Source organism: Dermochelys coriacea, chromosome 2 (genome assembly GCF_009764565.3).
Source record: "Dermochelys coriacea isolate rDerCor1 chromosome 2, rDerCor1.pri.v4, whole genome shotgun sequence".
Taxonomy (NCBI): Eukaryota; Metazoa; Chordata; order Testudines; family Dermochelyidae; genus Dermochelys; species Dermochelys coriacea.
Window position 1 is genome coordinate 254340314 of NC_050069.1, and position 20197 is coordinate 254360510.

Here is a 20197-nt window from a genome sequence, read left to right on the forward strand (position 1 = left end):
CCACACCCCTATGAGTTGATTTTTGGGTCCCTGATTTGAGATGCCTAGAACCTGATTCTTCAGAGTACTTAGCATTTTATAGCACTTTATTTTCTCAGAGAACAGCTCCCATTGACTTCCGTTGCAACTGTGAGTGCCCAGCACTTCAGATACCAAGATCTACAGTTGGGCACCCAGAAAATGAGGAGGACACAATTAGAGATCACCTGTGAAAAGTCTGGGTTAAGTGTCATCACACAGGAACTGTATTCAGTTGAATTAACATTCAGTTAACCTTAACCGTAAGAACCTCCCTTCTTCTCCTGCATTCCCCTGCCTCAATCACTACACACCTTCCAACTTCTGCAAGAAATGAGGCAGTGGCCCTATAGACAAAAGCCTCATTTACTTAACAACCTTGAATCAGCCCCAGAGCAGGGCCATCCTGACTTTGCGAACTGTACTTTTTAAAACTTTACCCTTAAATTAGAATTTTCTAGGTTTCAAACATTTATAACTAGAATTCTAACACTTCTCCCCATTACTAATTAATAGGTGTTCACAACCTTAACTGTATATTAAAATCAGGTAGATTTTTTGGGGGGCGTGAGGGGTGGAGGGTATTATTATTGACAATTACTCTAATTAGGAAACAAGAAAAAATAATGTTGTTCAATCCTAAAACCATTTACAGAAGAGTACAAATTCTTCAAACAACCAGGAGAGCAGAGCAGGTAATGTAAGTATGTTTAAAACTGAACTATTAAGCCAGGAGAAGGGAGTAATTTGCAATCATTAGTTTGAGGCAAAGAGCTCTCTCTCTTAATTGGAAAGTATTTCCTGAAAACAACATTTATCACAGTCCTCCCACTGCCAGAACACTTCTCTTCTTGAAAACTGAGTGGCTGCTCTGAGGGCAAACAGGTTGTGTCTAGCCACCATTACAACTGCTTTTGTTTATAGAGCCAGAGGGGAAAAAAATCCCATTCAGAATATTTCATTGCAGACATTGTCTCCAGTTTTATTTGCTGCTTTGCCAAAGTCAACACAAGGAAATGGACAGACTGTATGGCTTTCTGGTGAAATGATGGGATTTACGCTCCATCAATTTTTTTTAATATTCTCTCCCCGCCCCCCCCATCTTCTGTCAATGCTACGAATCCCTCTCCATCAGCCTCCATGCACTTTTCTTGGCCTAAATGTACTCCCCAGTTTCACAAAACGGAGCACCTCACCAGGTTATAAAAGCCAGGAGGAGGTCAAACCTGGGGCTTTCTGAAAGCCTTATAAGCTTCCTTCTTCCCAGACAAATGACTCACATCAACAAAACTGTCTGCCCACCAGGAGAGTTAAAAGGAGCTCTCTTCAAAGTGCACACTAATGCCACACTTGACTGTCTAACAGGTACTACTGCAGAGTGACATCCCCCAAGGCAGCCGAATGTATACACAGATTCTAGTGGCCTGGCCTCTACCAAGCAAGGGAAGTGAGAAACTGAAGTCAGAATGAAGAAGGAATGTCCAGTGATTAGGGAACTACCCAAACTTGAGACATGGATTCGATTCTCTACTCTGCAATAGACAGGTGTGATCTTGGGCAATTAGCTTAGACTCTTTGTACCTCAATTCCCAAGTTGTAAAATGGTGAAACAGGAATTAATTCAAGGAAGCCTTATGGCCTGTGCTATGCTGGAACTCAGACCAGATGATCGCAATAGCCCTTATTAACTATGAATCTACTTCCCTACCTCACTGGCATGTTGCAAGGTTAACTACAATAAAGACTGTGAGGTGCTCAGATAGTATGGTAACAGGAGCCATGTAAGTACCTCTGACAGACTGAACATGAGCCCAGCTCTCTGTTGTCACCACACACGCAGCCACACACTGCTCTAGAATTCACACAGACACCGTAACAACTGAGATTTTAGGTTCTTGCAGTTTAGGCACTTCACAAACACAGCACTGTGGACACACTGCACATGTAATAATTTCAGTGGGCAGGGCAGGGACTGGCTCTTAGACTATGCCTAGCAGAATATGAGCCTGATTGTATTTGGGGCTTCTGCACACTGCAATCATTAATACTCCAAACTAATTTCAGTCTCCTTGGAGTAACAATCTGACTTTGTTAGGTCTTGTCACATGCCTTGAAGGTTCTTTTCACACTGGTAAAGGCTGTAGTGGAACTCTGGTGGGGATTTACATGGAAGCTTTATCATTTGTGTTGCTGTTGTGGTATTGTGATCTCGGGGTAACTGCTGGAGTCTATTTTACAAAGTGTGTTCTAAAATTTGTCAAGACCCCTAGAGGTGCCCCAAAGGTGTCCAGAGCTTGGGATTTTATCTTATTTAAAAAGTCACAGAAATCTGAATTAATAAATTAATATCATGGGTAAACATTTCAAAAGTGTCTAAGTGACATAGGAGCCCAAACCCCTTCTTCCAAAGTGCTGTAGGCTCTTTGGCTCCAAAGTCATTCATGAACTTTTGAAAATGTTACTGTATATCCCTTATCCACATCGGGAGTTACTTGGAGTAAAAAAAGTATGGTCGCATAGTTTGAGCATGAAAGTGGGAGAAAGAAACTCCCATGTTTTCCTCCCAACTATGCCACAGCCCTGCTGTGTGACTTGGGGCAATTCACTTCACTCCAGAGTCTCAGTTCCCCCATCGGTCAAGTGGGGCTATTACAATTTACCTACTTGTCTGGGATGTCATGTGGAATATTTAATCTTTTTAAAACCATTTGAAGACAAAGTACTCCAGGTAGTAAATGCTAAATGTTACTAGCTGACGACTTATATTTTTCTAGGAGAGCTGGTTTAACAACGCAACATTCTGCAAGGGGTTATATTATAGCAATATAGCCATGTACTTATATACAAATATTAGTATTAGTTATACGAATAGTTATTTTAAAGCATCCTCCACAATTACCAGTTGCGTGCAAAGAAAAAAGCAAACCCCAGCAATATTGTCTTCTGCCCTGAAACTCTGGATGTAGTTACCCTTGTCATCTTTACTATTACCGGCTATAAGGTTATCCATCCTTTCCCAAATTTAGATGATAGAATTTGACTATCCACTGGGTTGTGTGAAGTACTAGTTCATTTAATTTATCCCAAATTCGCTAGCTGTTAGTTTCTTTTAAAATTAAGCTATTTAGGAAATAAAGACCAATTCACCAGAATACCATTTAAAAAATCCCTCTTCATAGGCAAGAATAGCTGGGCTACCAAGTCCATACTGAAGCTCCCAAATAAATGGCTTGATTTTCAAGAGTGCTGAGCCCGCAAAAGCCTCCAGTGAGTTCAACAAGAGCTGCTGGGAGCCCAACAAGTTATCACATGGTTCAACAATTTTTCCCATGGGTATGCGGCATACACTACGTTAAATGAGTTTACTGTGTATTCTCTGAGTCAATATGAGTTGAGACTGTGATTTTCAGTGGGACTTGATCCTCTAATTCTGTTAGGCGCCTTTGAAAATCCCACTCTGACTACTTGTGCATGTTTTTCCTCAGATGACATTGCATAAAAAACACACTGTATTTAAATGAACATTGCAAAGTGGGATTCAAATGTCAGGACTTTAAAACTCTAGTAAAGGTTACATAAAGTAATGATTAATTAGTGCTTTTCCTCCTTCCAATTTTACTTGCCTGTCAATAAGAGATAGTGGATGATCTCCTAGCCAAAATATGCATCATTTCCAGCTCTCTAATGCCACTGAAAAGTGGGTAGGAGTTCAATTTGATTGCACTAATTTATTGTGTAGAATCAAGATTATACAGGCAACTCTCTTTCATCTGTTACCTTCAATGTTTCCCACAGCTATTTGATTTTTTCCTGGCTTTTTGAGTTAATTGGTCAGCTCATGCCAAATCCCAGCTGTCAAAATAAGGATCTGCAGGTTTCTATATTTTTTTTTAAATGCAGAATGCCAGCTAGTCCATATCTGCAGCTCCATTTCTAAACAAATGCTGCCACAGACTTCAAGTGAGTTGCACAGGAATAATGGAAGGCAGGATTTGCCCCACATGTAGTTTCTTAAAAATCTGAGGCTATTCCCCATTTGTAAACTCCACTCGTGGGTACTTACAGCCCCTGCCAACGTCCTGAGTACCAGCTGAATAAGAAGAAGGCAGGGTGGATGGCCTTTTGTCACTAGAGAAGGCATTGGGAGGCACCTGTGCTACTTCAGTCCTATCTCATCCTTACCTCAGCTGCTCTCCTCTCTGCTGAAGACTCAAACAAAACAGTAGAAAGAGGGGGAATGACACTAGCCAGGGAATAGGCAACAAATTTAATATTTGAATACAAGGGGGCCAGGGAGGCTTCATAGCAATACTTTTGGGGAAGGGAGGAAAGCGAGAGCTATGGACTGCAATGTTGCTCACTCTCACAAGTCTCACAATTGTTGTTGCTTTCCTTAAAGCCCCTGCTCTTGCAGGCAAGAATCTCCGCTTTTATTTAAAAATAAATACATATACTATCTAGTCCCTGTGGCTGCAGAGAAAAGCCTAAAAATGTGACCCAAGTGCAGCTAAATGGTTTTGACATCTGAAGGTAAATAAAAAGAACCTGTGTTGGGGAATCTGCTCCACACTGGAAGAAGAGGTGTTAAAGCAGCCCCAGGAGGCTGCGAGGCAGCCAATTAGGAAAGGGCTTGTAGAGACAGTTTAGAGAGACAATCAATCAGGGCCAGGTTGGGGCATATAAGAAGGGCTGCTGAACAGAGCCGCTTCAGTCACTCCTTGGGGTTTGAGGAGGGAGGATTGGCTGCCCTGAAGAAGGGAGAAGAAACAGCACCATGATCTGAGCCGTGCTGGGTGGGGTCAGGGGAGCATGAGTGAGCTCCCGGCTGACTGTTGCTAGACTGAGGCCCTGATACAGGGGCGCAGAAGGTGCTAGGGCTGCAGGGAAGTGGCCCAGGGAAACAGACGGTGGGAGTTCGAAGTGAAGCAATATGTGACTGCCAGTCCCCCCCCTCCTTTGGCCCCAGCTGCCACTGACACAGGTGGCTAGACCCTGGACTGCAGCCTGCCACTAAGGCAAGTAGCTGGACAGAGGACTGTCAGGCCCCTCCAAAAGTGTGGGTGGGGGGAGAACCAAGTGGGAAACAGCCAGAGGGCTGTGTTCAGAAGAACACACTGTGGTCCTGAGAGTGACACGGGTCCTGATAGCAGAAGCAATGGCGGCAAGATGCCACTAGATGAAGGCACACCAGTGAACCAGAGCTAATTCCCAGGACAGCCAGCAGGAGGCACTGCAGTGCTGGGTTGAGCCCCATCACAGAACCCAACCAACAGTTTCATGATTTTTACGCCAATCTCAGGATTTTTTTAAAGGCCTCGCTTGTGGTTTTTTGAATACTTGGGCCTGGCACTAATGGGGCTGACAATTCCCGCTCCCTGACCTGCCCTTAAAATGCATGGGCAATTGCTTGCCACTATTTGTGCACCCAGTTACTGCATGTGGATGCACAAATGCAGCAAGGGAGCACTCACATGCATTTTTGCACTCCAACTTTAGGCCTCACTTTTTCACTCTGCCAAGACAATTATTCTCCAAGAAAATCTAATTGAGGCTGATCTCTTTCTGAGTCAGTTGTATTGTCCATGTTGCTGAAGAATATAAAAAACTCCTATTCAATAGTCTCCTGGCTTGGGGCCATGTACCGATCTTCATGTGGTTATTGAAGGGTTGTAGGATGGAAAGAAACTCTATGGCAGCTGTCAAGTCAGTAAAAACTAATGAAATATAAACATAGTAGTATCACCTAAATTCAGTCTCTGTGGAGCACCTGTCATCCCGTTTTATCAACCGTTTCAGCAGTAAAAATAAATAAAAGTTATGCATTACAGCCAATGAACAATCGACCAAATGTAAAAAGCCAAACAGTATTTGATACCTAGCTTGAAACAAATTAATTCCTTTTATCCACAAGAAGGGTTTCTCTTTAACTGACACCAAGCATTTACTCAAGAAAAGGGGAAAAAATGGCAAAACGTGACTTTGCTGGATATTAGAGGTCGCAACCTGTGGGCACTTGTGATGAGCATGGTAGAAGCAGCTGAATAGAATGAACAGAATAGAACAATCAGCCTGTATACATAGTGTGGATGAAGTACGTAGACTTCTGTTCACTCACACTATGGACATTCAGGAGCAATGGAGAGCTCATCCAGATCTGTTACATTCATCTGATATCTACTTGCATAATATGTTTCCAGCACGTGTATTGTTCTTGTCTACACTATTAAACAAAACACTCCATATAATAGTAGACCACAGCTACATTTTCTCTCTCAGGGTGTCGGAGTATTGTCCAAATGAACAAAACTGATTCCAGCTCAGATTCCCCCTCTCCTTGCACAGGGGTCAGGGGGATGGCTATAAGGGCAATTGTCTGGGGGACAGAGCGAAGACAATACCTTTGATAAGTCTTAGCTTCACACCAAGGGGACTGGACTGAACTCCAAACTGGAGTGGGGTTTTTAATGTTTATTTTCTCATTTTAATAACTTAGTTTTCTTTCATGTCTTAAATACTAGCCCTTGAGGATGTTGAACACTTCCTACGTTGAATCCAATTTTTTTTTCAGATTGCTCCCTCTTCTATAATGAGTCAAAACAAAACCCCATAATTTATGTAGGGTTGGGCAGGAAATGGTTTTCCTGTCCTATGAAAATCTGAGATATTGAAAAATTCGCCCATCCAGAACTGGGACAAAAAGTGAAATCTCCAAATTATTCACAAATCAAGATCCAAAACATTTTTTTGGTTCAGGTCAATCAAAATGTTTAGTTTCAATAATTTCAAAATATCTCATTTTGATTTTGACCTTTTAATTTTTTTAGCCTTTTGAAGTGCAAATTATTAAAATTTCAAAACGAAAAGTCATTTCAACTTGAGGAACCAAAATTCTCCATTTTGAAAATGTCCAAATGGGATCTTGCAACAATTTCAAAAACTATTTTTGCCAAAAAAGTTTTGAGTCAGGAGAGTCATTAGAACGAACCCTGTTTTCTAAAAGTTTCAGTTTCAACAAATTGGCATTGTTTGGCAAAAATGGTTTACTGAAAAATTCCCAATCATGTCAAATCTGCCTTAATATAAATTTTGGAGAATCCAGATCTGGCACCAATCCTGTGACAGACTAAATCATACAAGTGGCTCAATTAGACACTAACAACATTGCAGAGCCAGTTGAAGGATCAGATTTTCAGTAGCTCATATCAGTGTCCTGGGAAGCTAGAAGGTTTTTGCCTCCCTAGCAGGAAATACTGTGATGCTGATTCCTTTTCATATAGTACCAAAGTACTATGGTGATAGGTGTGTATATCTAAGCATCAGTCCAGTTAAGTAATTTACACAATGGTCCTGATCCTTCAGTCCTTAGTCAAAACACCAACAGAGTTCAGGCAGCGGAAGATTAAAGAGACATTGGTCACATGCTGAAAGTAGCATTTGTCTTACTGGTGGAGTTTCCCAGTGGGTTTATTTCTATCTGGAGTGGCTGAAAAGGGTGCTGTTCTTCACCCTTCCCTTATTTCAAAAATTCTTTCACTGACCCTTCGGAAAATAAAATGAACCTGATTTAAAACCTTTTGCAAAGGAAAAAAACCCACAGAATGATGGATGGAAGGTGATACTGTGCTTGATCAAAATGAAAAAGGGCTCGCTGTTTGATAATGGTGGGATATATTTTTGGAAGGGAAGGGGAAGGAGGAATTAGGAATTGTTTCACTATTTGACCAGGAAACCATTTAATCAGTCAGACATATAAAGAAGAAATCATTTCCAATATTCAGAACACTCTGACTTGAAGCCCAGAATCCAGATGAAAGTAGTATGGGCAGATGTTAGAAGAGTTGCTGTTCATCAGACTCATGGTCCCAATTTACTTTAGAGGGATTTCCATACTAGTAAAAAAAAAATTGCTGAGAGGCTTGATCCAATACCTACTGAAATCAATGGCTATTGGATCAAAAGACTTCTCATCAGACTTTAAATTGATTTCCTCTTTGGAAGTTTTCCAAGTCTGTGTTACCATGTACCAAAGACATCTGTATTTTAAACAAGGGTAGGCTGTGCTCCCTTACAGTCCACTATCTCTTTCTTGATCCCAGAGTGAAGTCATGATGCCCATGTGTCCTTGGTAAGACACTCAATACCATAAAATCTAATATTTTAGAGCAAACTTCAAGGGCAATTCTCCCAACATGCTGGAGGATCTCGGAAGTATTGGGCTACTCCACCATCCTTCTTTTCTCTTTCAGTTACTGCAGTCTTACTTCCCGGCCTGGAGCATCTGGCCAGACTGGGGAGCCACACACTGCCCAGGGAATAAATCTGCTTAGTTGCTCCTCTTTCAGTCAACTCCCCTTTGGCCACGTGTGTCAGGTAAAGCAAGAAACATTGCCATTTACAGTGATTGTGGGAGAAGAGTGCATCCGCAAAAAACAGCTCTCCCCTCTAACAGCTGGGCTAGGGGAGATGAGGATGGAAGGGTATCAGTGAGAACAGAACGGGATATCTGTACAAAAATACCGCAGGGTGTTGCAGTTGGAAAGAGCTTTACCAACAGTTCATGTCAGGGATGGCTGAATATTTAAACAATAAAGAACTGAAAAATCTTCAACCTTCCCAACAAGGAAAGTCAAAAGGTTCACTAATCAATACACATTTTACTAATGGACTACCCTTATGTGCTAAGTACTTTACAGGACTATTTCAATCAATTTCTCCTTGGATTTTGCTATCCTTTATATTCACAACTGTTCTGTGTTTTACTGGGGTGGTTTAACTCTGAGCATGGGGTAATAAAACTTCTAATGATAATGAGACTGCAACAATAAAATCAAGGATCAATATAATCCATGTTAAGCCATGTATTACACCTTAAGAGGAAAAGACCACAGAAAAAGAGTCTGATTTAATGCAACTGAATCCTGTGCTGATTAAGTTTCACCAAGATTAATCTGTGAAAGCTGTTCCATTCAATGGAGCAACATTCTAAGAAATACTTGTGTGTTGAGCTTTTGTTTAACCACACTGCAACATTTAAAAAAACAACCCAGAGAGGCTTTGAATACTATTAGGTTCTCCTGAACTGGAATATATTGTGAATGCCAGAACTTCCTAAGAGAAAGAAATGCACACATTTCCTGTGATGATGAGTAATGCAGGAACATCTACAGAAACTGACACTTACAGAACAACAAAAATAAAAAAGAAGTTTCACTGGGTTTCTAAATCTTAAGCACCACTCTGGTCCCTATTAAGTATAACAAAGAATCTGCTTCTTATTGCCTCTTTCAAGCTATAGAATTAGTTCTGTTTTGTGGAAGCCAATTTTGCAGAGCTAAAAAACAATGTCTTTGTGTCCCTCTCTCTCTCTCTCATTTTAATAATGGCTAAATTTCAATACTTTTTCCCTTCCACAGCTGTTTGCTTTTCTCCATTAGTAACTGGAAAATGCTATGTAATAGATTATCCTATTTGCTCTTGGCCATAAAAATGGAAAGGTAAAAGTTTAAGGTTGTCAACATACCCAAGCCCACTTATATGGCTTAATATATGCTAATTATCTCTTACAACCATACAGAGATTAAGCATTTGGTCCCTGTAGGCTCTACACAAGAAGAGTTGAGAGGTTGGTCATAGTATATGATTATGCTAAATTAAAGATGCAAAACGCATTCTACATAAAATGAAACTATATAGATTCACCACCAATCAACTCCCATGTTTACAGTGATATCTTGCTCAGCTAAGTTAACAATAAATCAACTTCTAAGTTGCAAATTCACTTTTGACACGTAATATACTACAATTAAACTTTAAGCATCTTAGTGTAGCTATTCAGAGATAGGCATAAGTGAAGGTAATGGAGTCAAAAACTGCAGACTAATTGCTTCAGCTGAAAGCTTATTATTGCTCCAATTTTAAGCCGCACAGCAGGTAAGAAGTAATCTAAAATACTCTAGGTCAATGCAAGTGTGAATCTTTTAATAAAATTTGCCTTTATTTTCATCTGAGCTATTTTTTATAAATAGCAAAGTCCGCACATTTTTGCATTGTTGCCAAGAGGAGGCAGGGGGAACCTCAGGAGTATTATTAAGAAAACACTACGGTCTCAGATTGTTGTTTTATTACTATTCTAATCATCATAAACTCTTGGTCTTCTCTATAAGATGCCTTTTATGATAAGGTAGACTTGAGGAGGAAATTAACTCTTTTAAAATAAGTACTTCCTCTGTTTGCCAGAAGCTGGGAATGGGAGACAAGGAATGGGTCACTTGATGATTACCTGCTCTGTTCGTTCCCTCTAAGGCACCTGGCATTGGCCACTGTCGGAAGACAGGATACTGGGCTAGATGGATCTTTGGTCTGACCCAGTATGGCCGTTCTTATGTTATGTTCTTATGTGCTTACGTCTCATTCCATATTGTCCACCTGAAACACGTAGGGCCTGATTCTCTACTGCCTTGTGCAGTCACAGTCACTGTGAAAAGTGTGCAGTGTGGGTACAAAGATTTTGCATTCTAAGCTGGTAACAGTTTTGATGCATGCTGCACGGGTGTAAAGGACTACACAAGGGGCCGTGCAGTGGAGAGCCTGTATTACAGCCATCATTAATAGAGCCCCGTGAAATCCTTTTAATTTGTATAATTGTTCACATTATTTTTCAGAAAGAAAAGGAGTACTTGTGGCATCTTAGAGACTAACAGATTTATTAGAGCATAAGCTTTCGTGAGCTACAGCTCACTTCATCGGATGCATTTGATGGAAAAAACAGAGGGGAGATTTATATACACACACAGAGAACATGAAACAATGGGTTTATCAAATGCATCCGATGAAGTGAGCTGTAGCTCACGAAAGCTTATGCTCTAATAAATTTGTTAGTCTCTAAGGTGCCACAAGTACTCCTTTTCTTTTTGCGAATACAGACTAACACGGCTGCTACTCTGAAACCTGTCATTATTTTTCAGGAATTTCATGTTATTTCATTTTATCCATTAAAAATATTGTATTTTTATTACATTTACATTAATCAAATACCTCAAATGACCATATATAAATCCCCACATCAAGCCCTGCTCTCCCCTTTCCCTGCCACCCGGGAGGGAGCTGCAGTCGCAGCATAGGGCAGGAGTACATGGACCAGGCACCCCTGCCTCAGTGGCTGTACAGGGTCCCCCTCCCCACATGGCACAACTCACTAATGGGCCAGGCTGGCAGGGACTTGTTTCAACGCCACCAGTGCTGGGGCGCTGTTGCCAGTAGCAGGGACCAGCCTCTCTGCGGTGGTCAGGCCAAACCAGTGTGAATGGCGCTGCAACCTGGAGCACAGGGTCACAACGCAGGGGCCCCATTACAAGCCGAGCTGTTCTCCTCGGCAGCAGGGAGCAGCGGCGCATGCATCCAGCTGTGGAGAGGCTGGTGGGCCCTGCTGCAGGCAGCAGCATCCAAGGAGTGGTGGGGCTGAAAACTGCAGCTACGGTAACAAGTGATTTTTTTGGTATTATTTCATTAGATGTCTTTTTCATTTTCTTTCCTCTTATTTTGTATTTGTGATAAACCAGGGTCTCTAACCATCAAGCACTTCATCTGATCTTTCCCTGTCTCACAGCTACTGTCATCATCACTCCCTGTGGGACAGAAGAGGAGTGTCCGCAATTGTTTCTTGCTCGGCTACTAACCATCAGCCTCCTCAGCAAGCTTCTGGAGAAGTTGGTCCTCTTTTACCACCTCATCAAACCTAAGTTCATTCTGCTCAGGCACCTTTCATGGGACTGAGGCTTCCCTTCTCCACCTGGCACGTCTCTAGAGATTGGATCCTCTCTCCCTTCATTTTGCTTGGTCTCTGAATGGTTTTCATTCATCCTCCTGTCCTGCCCTGAGTGCTTCAAGCAAGGAGAGATGGTGCCCCCAGCACTCTTTTCTCTCAGTTTCCATCTTACCTTTTTAAGAATCCTTCCCCTCCCTTGCTTTTGGTAGAGCCTTTACCTTTCACTATGCAGTGCCACAAGCCCCAGGGCTTGAACCTCAGCCCATGTAAATCTGCACTGCTCCATCGGCTTCCGTGGAGCTACGTCTATTGCTCCATGCACCAACTGCCGAGGGTCTGGCCCCTCCCTTTAACCCTCTTCTCTCCACCACATAGGTCTTCTCCTGCTGCACATTCTCACTTCAGCCTTAAATGTTACTGTTCCCAGGATGTCATCCAACTCTACCATCATCCCTGACTCCTCCCATCTGCGGCTCTGCCTATGTGTCTTGTCTTTGCCAACTTCCAGCTGCACTGCACACTCCTAATGCTGACATTTCCCTTATAAGTAAAATGTCCTTTTACCCTATGTAACGTGATGCATGCCTCTGTTCTTGTACCTTCACTCCAACATTGTTTGCTTCTAATTCCAGAAACCTTAGTGTCTTATATATAATCCTAAAATGCCATTTGCCTCCCACATCATTCCTGTCTGCAAGTCTGTTTATTGCCACCACTAGAATCCTGCCAGTATTTGTCCTCACCTTGACCCTCTTTGACCAAAATCTTTGTGCATGCCTTTACTCTGTATACTAGTTATTTCAATTCCCTCTTTTACAGTCTATCCCATATGTCTATCTCTAAATGTCAAGCAGTCCATAATGCCACAGCCGAACTTTCTTCTTGAGTTAGGGAGCGATGCCAAGTTGCCCTCATCCTCCAGCACTTGCACTGGCTTTTTAAACATCTCCATCACAAACTGCCCTTCTAATTTACAAAACACTTTGTGGACTTGCTTCGACCACCCGTTTCACTCCTCCAGTCTGTGCCCTCCCATCCACATTTCACAGATGGGGTCTATTCCCTCAGAGTTGCTACCCGGCTGTTCCTTATTTAAATCCCATTTTAAAACTGTCCTTTTTTATTTAGGCTACTCCTTCTTCACAGCATTTGGTCACAACATGTGTTTCAGATAACACACTGAAGAGTAACATTTCGTTCAGTGGATTTTTTTCTATTATATACAAAGAACAAAGTACACAGAACATGAATACAAGGTATTTTTGTCATTTAAATTATTTTAAATTTGCTACCTTGTTTTGAATTCACAGTCTAAAGTGATCATGATTCATGGCTACTTAACATATTGCAAAAATCACAAAGGAACAGCATTAAAGTCAGAAGACTACAAAGCGGAAAATCTTAGTTCACCGGTTAACTGCAGCAGTGCATGACAACATTTTTCCAATGCATCACAATTGAGTCCAAGTGCTAGATGCCCTACACGAGGACAAAAGGAGCCAGTTAATTCCTTTTCCTTGATAAAGCAGGTTTTCTTTTGGAGTTTAAAGCCATGCTAGTTGCAAATGCTAGTTAACTGGCTACCTGCACAACTGGGTTCCTCTAGTTTCTAGCAGCAAACTCAAGGCATCCCACTGCAGAAAAGGCAGCTGGGATGAAACTGCAACACATGCTACCCACAAACTCCTCCTCAGCAGTGAGGTAGAGACAACAGCCAACCAGATCTGTCCCAATAGAGCATGCTGATGGCTAAGCAGGGAGATGTGCACATCCAACAGGCAATCTCTGCTTAAGCCTCCCAAGGAGTCAGGACTATAACTTAACACTTGTACTTCCCTGAAGTGGAACCCCCAAAGAGGGGAGGAACCCTCAGAGCAGCACTAGGGATGTGCCAGGTGTGTGTGTGGAGGGTGACTATGGGAGATGAAGCAGGGGTGAGTCAAACCCAATGTATTTTAAATGCTTTGGGACAGACACTACCAGTTACAATGTAGTTGTACAGTGTCTAACACAGCAAGGTCCTGATCTGGTTGAGGCCTCTGGGTTCTACTTCAATACACGTTAAATACTAATAATTGTAAATGGTTATGTGCCAAATTTACTTCTTTCCATCTCTGTCCTCCACCACCTCTTAGTGGCCTGTTATACATACAGCAACTTAGCAGCTTGAAAAAACTGACACAGTTTGATGCAATTTCATGTTTTTGAATACAGTGTTCTCAGGAGCCTTATTATGGAAATTTAATCTCTTGCAAAATAGATTAAATACCATTAATGGAATAAAACACAAATGTTCACTGTGACTTCCTGGAGAAACTCGGGTTTTGGATCTACAGTATGATACGTGGTTTATGGAATAGTTATCAAATAAGAAAATTATTCTCATGTCAAGAGTTTTCTCTTTAAAACAAAAATTAAAATGTGCATTTAATACACAGTTTTCACTAAAAAAAATCCAGCTTTGTTTTTGGTCTAAGTCAGTGCCAGTTGCATCCTTGCTCTTTTCCTACTCTTGAATGTCAGCATCCAGAGGATACTCCTCTCTGCCTTCTGCACAACTAGAGTAAGCAGAGCCAAGACATTATGTAGAGTTGGCTAGAAAGACTGGTACACACATGTGGGGATTCACCTTTGGGAAAGGACAGCTTCCAGCTCCAGCCAAGGCTCTGTAGAAGCATTGGTCTCCCAGGCTGCTGAGATGATGTGCTGAACTAACTCATTTCCTGGGTACCCTAGCCCAACATGGTCCACCCCAGACTGCTCCTAGCCCCCTGTGGAAGTTGGGTAGCAGACAGACAGTTTGTGCCATTGTGTTCTTCAATTCTATTCTAAATGTTGTGCTCCCAGAGCCCTGACAGCACAAGCAGGTGGAACCTGGGAAGTGAATCAGAACTTTCTTGTTGTAAGAAACATTTAGGCCCCAATCCATTCCCCTTGAAACCAATTGGAGAGCTCCCATAAGATACACCAACACCAAAAGTAATGGGTCCAATAGACAGGAGAGAATACTCTTCACAACCTCCATTATAACGTGGCGTGAACAAGACAGACTGTGCCTGATTCTCAGCTACGCTATGGCCTTTTCACACCACTCTGGCAATGTAAAGCAGCCTAACACTCTTTAAGGCCACTTTATATTACCAGGGTGGCATGAGGAGGCTTTAAAGTAACTGAGGCTCGGATTTATTGTATCCTCTTCAGTACAGGGTTGTATATATCGTATAGCCCAGCATATACAACACACATCAGTAAGGACCCATGGGACCAGCAATCAGGTTTGCAGAGCCTGGAGCAATTTAAAGTAGCATCACTCGGAATGACAAACCTTTAAAGTTTTTCAGTTCAGGAATATATTTCCCATATATGAATATGCACCATTCCAAGTGTGCTGAGTCATGGTCTCCCTGCTAAAGACACATTCAGGGCTTGGTCATGGTTCTCATTGCCCTGAGTGACACTGGAGAGAAAGCCGAAGCACAAAACCCAACTGTCATTGGCTGGATATATACGTGTCTTTGAAAGGGGCCTTTGGGGACTGTGGGGATGGACACCCCTGCTACAGCTGTAAAATAGGCTTAGCCAGATCTCCCTCCAAGCAGCCATCCTGGCAGGAGATGGGGCCCTGGCACATGTCCAGAAATGCCCCTTCTGGAGCCACACATTATGCCTGGTGCTCTTTGGCACTCTTCGAGCAAACTTCCAGAAGTAGAGGCAGACTTTAGAGCACTGTACAAGACACTATTAATGTACTTCTTTGACAACACACTACAGTTCTGCCTGTGAAGTACAACATGCCGTGGTAGATTGGAAGCATTAATCTTTCCTTCCTTCCACTCCTCACCGAGCTTAGATTGGGTTTCCTGAATTAACTACTCACACCCCTTTTCAAACTTTTATCATTTGAAATTAGAATGGCACATTTTTTTAAAAATTTAAAAAAATTATTAACTTAATGACTATTAAAGAGAGCTATTCTATCGATCTGACTCCATTTCATTTCCTTGTGGGAATATATTTCAGTCCAAAGCAGCCCTCCTCTTTCTTGCCTTTTTATCTAACATTTGGTCAGCACATATGACAACACACTAGGCATAAATGGTCATTGCTAACTCAAGCATGTCTAGGAAATGTCTGTGTCAGAGCAAAATGGGATAGCTCAGTGGTTTGAGCATTGGCCTGCTAAACCCAGGGTTGTGAGTTCAATCCTTGAGGGGGCCATTTAGGGATCTGGGGCAAAAGCTGGGGATTGGTCCTGCTTTGAGCAGGGGGTTGGACTAGATGATCTCCTGAGGTCCTTTCCAACCCTGATATTCCATGATTCTGACATTCAAAATCCAGCTCCCATTGAAGTCAGTGGCAAAACTCTCATTAACTACAATGGAAGCAGGAGCAGCATCTTAATCAATTTTGTATGTTCAAGTATGAAGCTACTCCAGCAACTTTTTAAATTACAGGGTTGGTTTTTTTTTTAAGAGAAGGACACTCTCTCTCTCTCTCTCTCTCTCTCTCTCTCTTTATTCCTGTCATACATGACTTTTAAAATGTCTAGCATTATGTTTAAAATGTTTAGCATTATACTGAGTACCAAATTTTGATGAAAACTGGACCAATTATTTTTATGTAGGAATACAGAGCTATGTGCATTCCCATGCCCATCACATCACAAAATCACATTGTTACTGTAGCAAAAAATAAGACTAAACTATATATAAAATACACAGTCCGTTACATGCAACAAGCAATTTTTTTTAGGCTACCATTAAAGTCACTGGGCCATATCCTCAGTTGATGTAAGTCACTGTAGTTCCACTGACTTCAGTGGAGTTATGCTGATTTCCACTAGTCAAGAATCTTATTTCTTCATATTCACTTGTTTAAATCGTTAACATGCAAAAATAGCTTTCAGAGCTCATTCACATGTCCAGCTAGCAATCCCCAAAGGCACAGGCAAAGCTTTGGTATTCTCTCGGGCCTGAACCAGAGCCAACTGAGATCTTTCCACTGACTTCACTGGGCTTTGGATGAGGGTCTATGACAACATGCACAGTCACTTGTATGTAGTGCTCTCCAACCATTTGGGGGGAAATCATTATTGTGGCAGAGGTAACTAAGCATAAATAGAAAACTACGTCTAATTCCATCTTCGTAAAGCCATCACAAACTGTGGGTTTTAGATAGCATCAAAAATCGCTTGAGGGCATCTTTCCTCGACTTAAGAGGTTTAATGTTATAAGTTCAAATATAATGTTATAAAAATCAAAATAAACATTTTTAATTAACAAGGGGGGGTTGTTCATTTATTTCTTCAGGCTGCTGAATTTCTGCATAGTACAGCTTCAGTCCTTGGCAATTCTTTATTTCATATTTCAAAAGCAATCATACCTTCATGTCAATACAACCTCATTTTCCTTACAGGCATACAGATCATATAAAGGTTTTGATTTAAGTATAAAACCTTTGCTTGTATTTTTCTTTTTAAAAAACCAACTTTCTCCACCCCCTCCTGCAAATATAACAAATAAATAAATAAACAAATAAACAAATCATTTACATTTGCAAATAAACGATATTTATTGATCGTTTTCTGTTTTCTTAGTATTATAAGGAAATAGAATATACCTCTGCCAACAGTGCAACTTGAATGCCTCCGGATCAAGAAGATGTCACAATGAGGAATATAGAAAAGAAACAGTCACAATCTTATATGACAGTAGCAGCTGCTCCTATAGAACATTCAGTCCTCTACACAGTCAGAGCAGCACTTTCACCATCAATGTTATCCCAGGTAAAATCTTCAGAGATGGAAAGGAGCAAGAGAAGAACAGCGAGTTTTCAACAGCCACAAACCAATATCCAGTGGAAAATGTTTGGAGAACTCTGTCATACTTTACAATTACAAACTACTAACTTAAATCTGATGGGGTCCAGTTCCTCATCTGGTGTAAATGGGTGCAACTGAACTGAAGTCAATGGCGCTGTTCCCATTTACAGCAACTTAGGATCTGGCCCAGGGTGTCAAATCATTTTATGCAGTGGGAAAACAAAACAAAAATTTTATAGCAGCTGGCGAACTTTTGTACTGATTCAAAGATTAATATCCATTGATATTTCTATATGCCTGATATTTCTATTTCATACCCACATTAGGGCTGCACTGAGGCAATGCATGCTTTTCGAATGATTAAATGTACCATATGGATTGAATTGCTACTTAATTCCATAACTGATTGAAAACAATCAAGACCCTTTGCATCATGCGAAAGGGTGGACACACATGCTGTGCACTAAAAATGGGGAAAGGTCACAAAGGGTCAAGTCAATAATAAAATGGCATTAGGAAGGTAACAATACTTAAAAACAAAAGCAGGACTCCTTTACAAAAGGCAACTGATTTACACTTTCTGAACCAACAGAGCCTAACTAATATCAACACTTTTACTAAACTTGGGGAGAATAATCCCTATCGCTGCCTTTGTTCACAAGAAGCCGTTTTTATTTTCCTTCCTCCTGGACATAAAGCTTTGTTCATTTTTATCTGCAGCAAGCAATGACAATGGATACGTCCCAAAAACAAACAATGAAAAAAGAGCTTGTGTGCTGTAGATGACAGGTTTAGTTAAAGGCCGTCTCTCTGCTCTCAGGATCAAAGTTGTTTTCGTCACATTTTAACAGAACAGCTGATAAAGCTCTGACCATTAGTAAAATGTCACCCTGAAAATAAATATCAGATTGTGCTACCTTTGGTGGCAGGACACCCAGTGAGATTTCAACCTCTCCCTTCCCAACCTATCTTTAAAATATAACACCAGGGAAAATGTTTGGTGCTCCCAATGTATAGAGCTAGGAAGAAACTATTTTAAGAATTAATTTGTGTCCCGAGAGATTTAAACTATCCTCTTGTGCTATCCTAACCAATGATTAAAGCTCTGAACTTCCAATCTTTTAAGGAGACAATGACAATATAAAAATTCAAGATTAATCTTTATTTCCCTGTAGACTCTGACAATGTGTAGAGGAAAGCAGGTTTATGGAGAGAACGGAACTGCTGCTATGTTACCATATAAAGAATCTCTGAAATCTTTGCTGTCCTTAGCTGTATCTCAGCCTGACTTCCCCTTATGTCACCACTTCTTAACTTGCATGTCACTTAGGGCTAATGATGTGGCTCCTGCTTTTCTGTCAGAGAAAGTTTCCCCCTTGCCTACCAGCACAGAGTGAAGATGAGCAGAGATGCATATTCAAAAACCTGACAGAGACAATGGAACAGAAAGAAAATTAAGTCTTTAACTCTCTGCTTGTATATAAAGACAAACACACCTGCAATGACAAACATAAAGATAGAGCAAATCAAATTCAGATGTGGTGTCAGCAGCTGGTATTTCATTTAAATCAATGGGAGTTATGCCTACTTTATACTATGCCTACATCTAGCAAATACATATTGAATATGTAGATACACACATGCCTCTGAAGCAATTGAAATCTACTTTTGCAATTTTGTGTCCAACTAAAAAGCAGTTGTAAAAAAGCCTAGGAAGTTCCACATGCAAAGCTTGGATTATTCCAAGGGACTCCTATCCCATCCCACTGTACCAAACATTAGCCCCACACAGCAGATGGAGGAAGTTACAGAGCAGAACACTCTTCACCTATACATTATTGATTACAGGGTGCAATCTTTTAAACATAACAAAAAAAGCCCCAAACAAGCAAACCACACACCTGGTCCACAGCGCTTTCCTCCCTCCGCTGACTAGTGACTCAGGTGGCAATTTTAGTAACAGCCACCAAAGAGAACAACAAAACCAAAAATCATACAGGAAATTGAAAGCTATATAATTCAAATCTATATTTGCTTCCAGCTGAGGAAAATAAACAGCATTACCTGTTCTTGTTGTTGGGCTTGTTTTCCTGATGCATTTTGTTCCTTGGCTGTAGTCATGCTCACCTATTGTGCCCACTGCAGTGGTAAACAGGGTTTTACAGAGTGTTTGTGTGTGTGTTTTTAGGGACACACACAAAAGCTAAAGAGATAAAGATGTGTAACTAGTCCATCACTTAATCACTAGCTAAGAGAGAAAGAGAGAAATTCCCCTCACCCCCACAAAAATATAAAATAAAAATGTAAAGCAATAAATCTCAGTCTCTCTCCCTGTTCCTCTAAAATAAAATCAGGAAAAGAAGGATGCTGTGGGGGCTTCTTCAATTAGCAACAGCCTCTGCAATCGTCACAGAAACAATGATAACTGCTTGGCAACCAGCAACTGGCAGCTCAGAGCTAGAAGACAGCGATGTGGTCCTCACTCCCCCACCTCCACACACAGTCAGCGCTGGAGCTGCGCATGCACCAGCTGGTGTTGTAGCAGAATGTGCCTCCCTCTGAGAATGTAGCTCAGCAGCATTCCCAGCATTTGG

At 41.3% G+C, this 20197-nt stretch overlaps 1 protein-coding gene across 7 annotated transcripts in view; it reads right to left on the bottom strand.

Annotated features, from left to right (window-relative positions):
* The window catches only part of DPP6 (dipeptidyl peptidase like 6), an 868888-nt gene that overhangs the window by 411850 nt on the left and 436841 nt on the right, over nucleotides 1-20197 (bottom strand). The window contains exon 1 of one of the 7 annotated variants that reach the window (XM_038391574.1): nucleotides 19668-20108. The exons of the other annotated variants lie outside the window; for them this stretch is intronic. Within the exon in view, the coding sequence (XP_038247502.1) occupies nucleotides 19668-19724 (57 nt within the window). The 5' untranslated portion in view covers nucleotides 19725-20108. Of the gene's footprint in view, nucleotides 1-19667; nucleotides 20109-20197 lie in introns of those variants that run through there. 7 annotated transcript variants of the gene reach the window in all.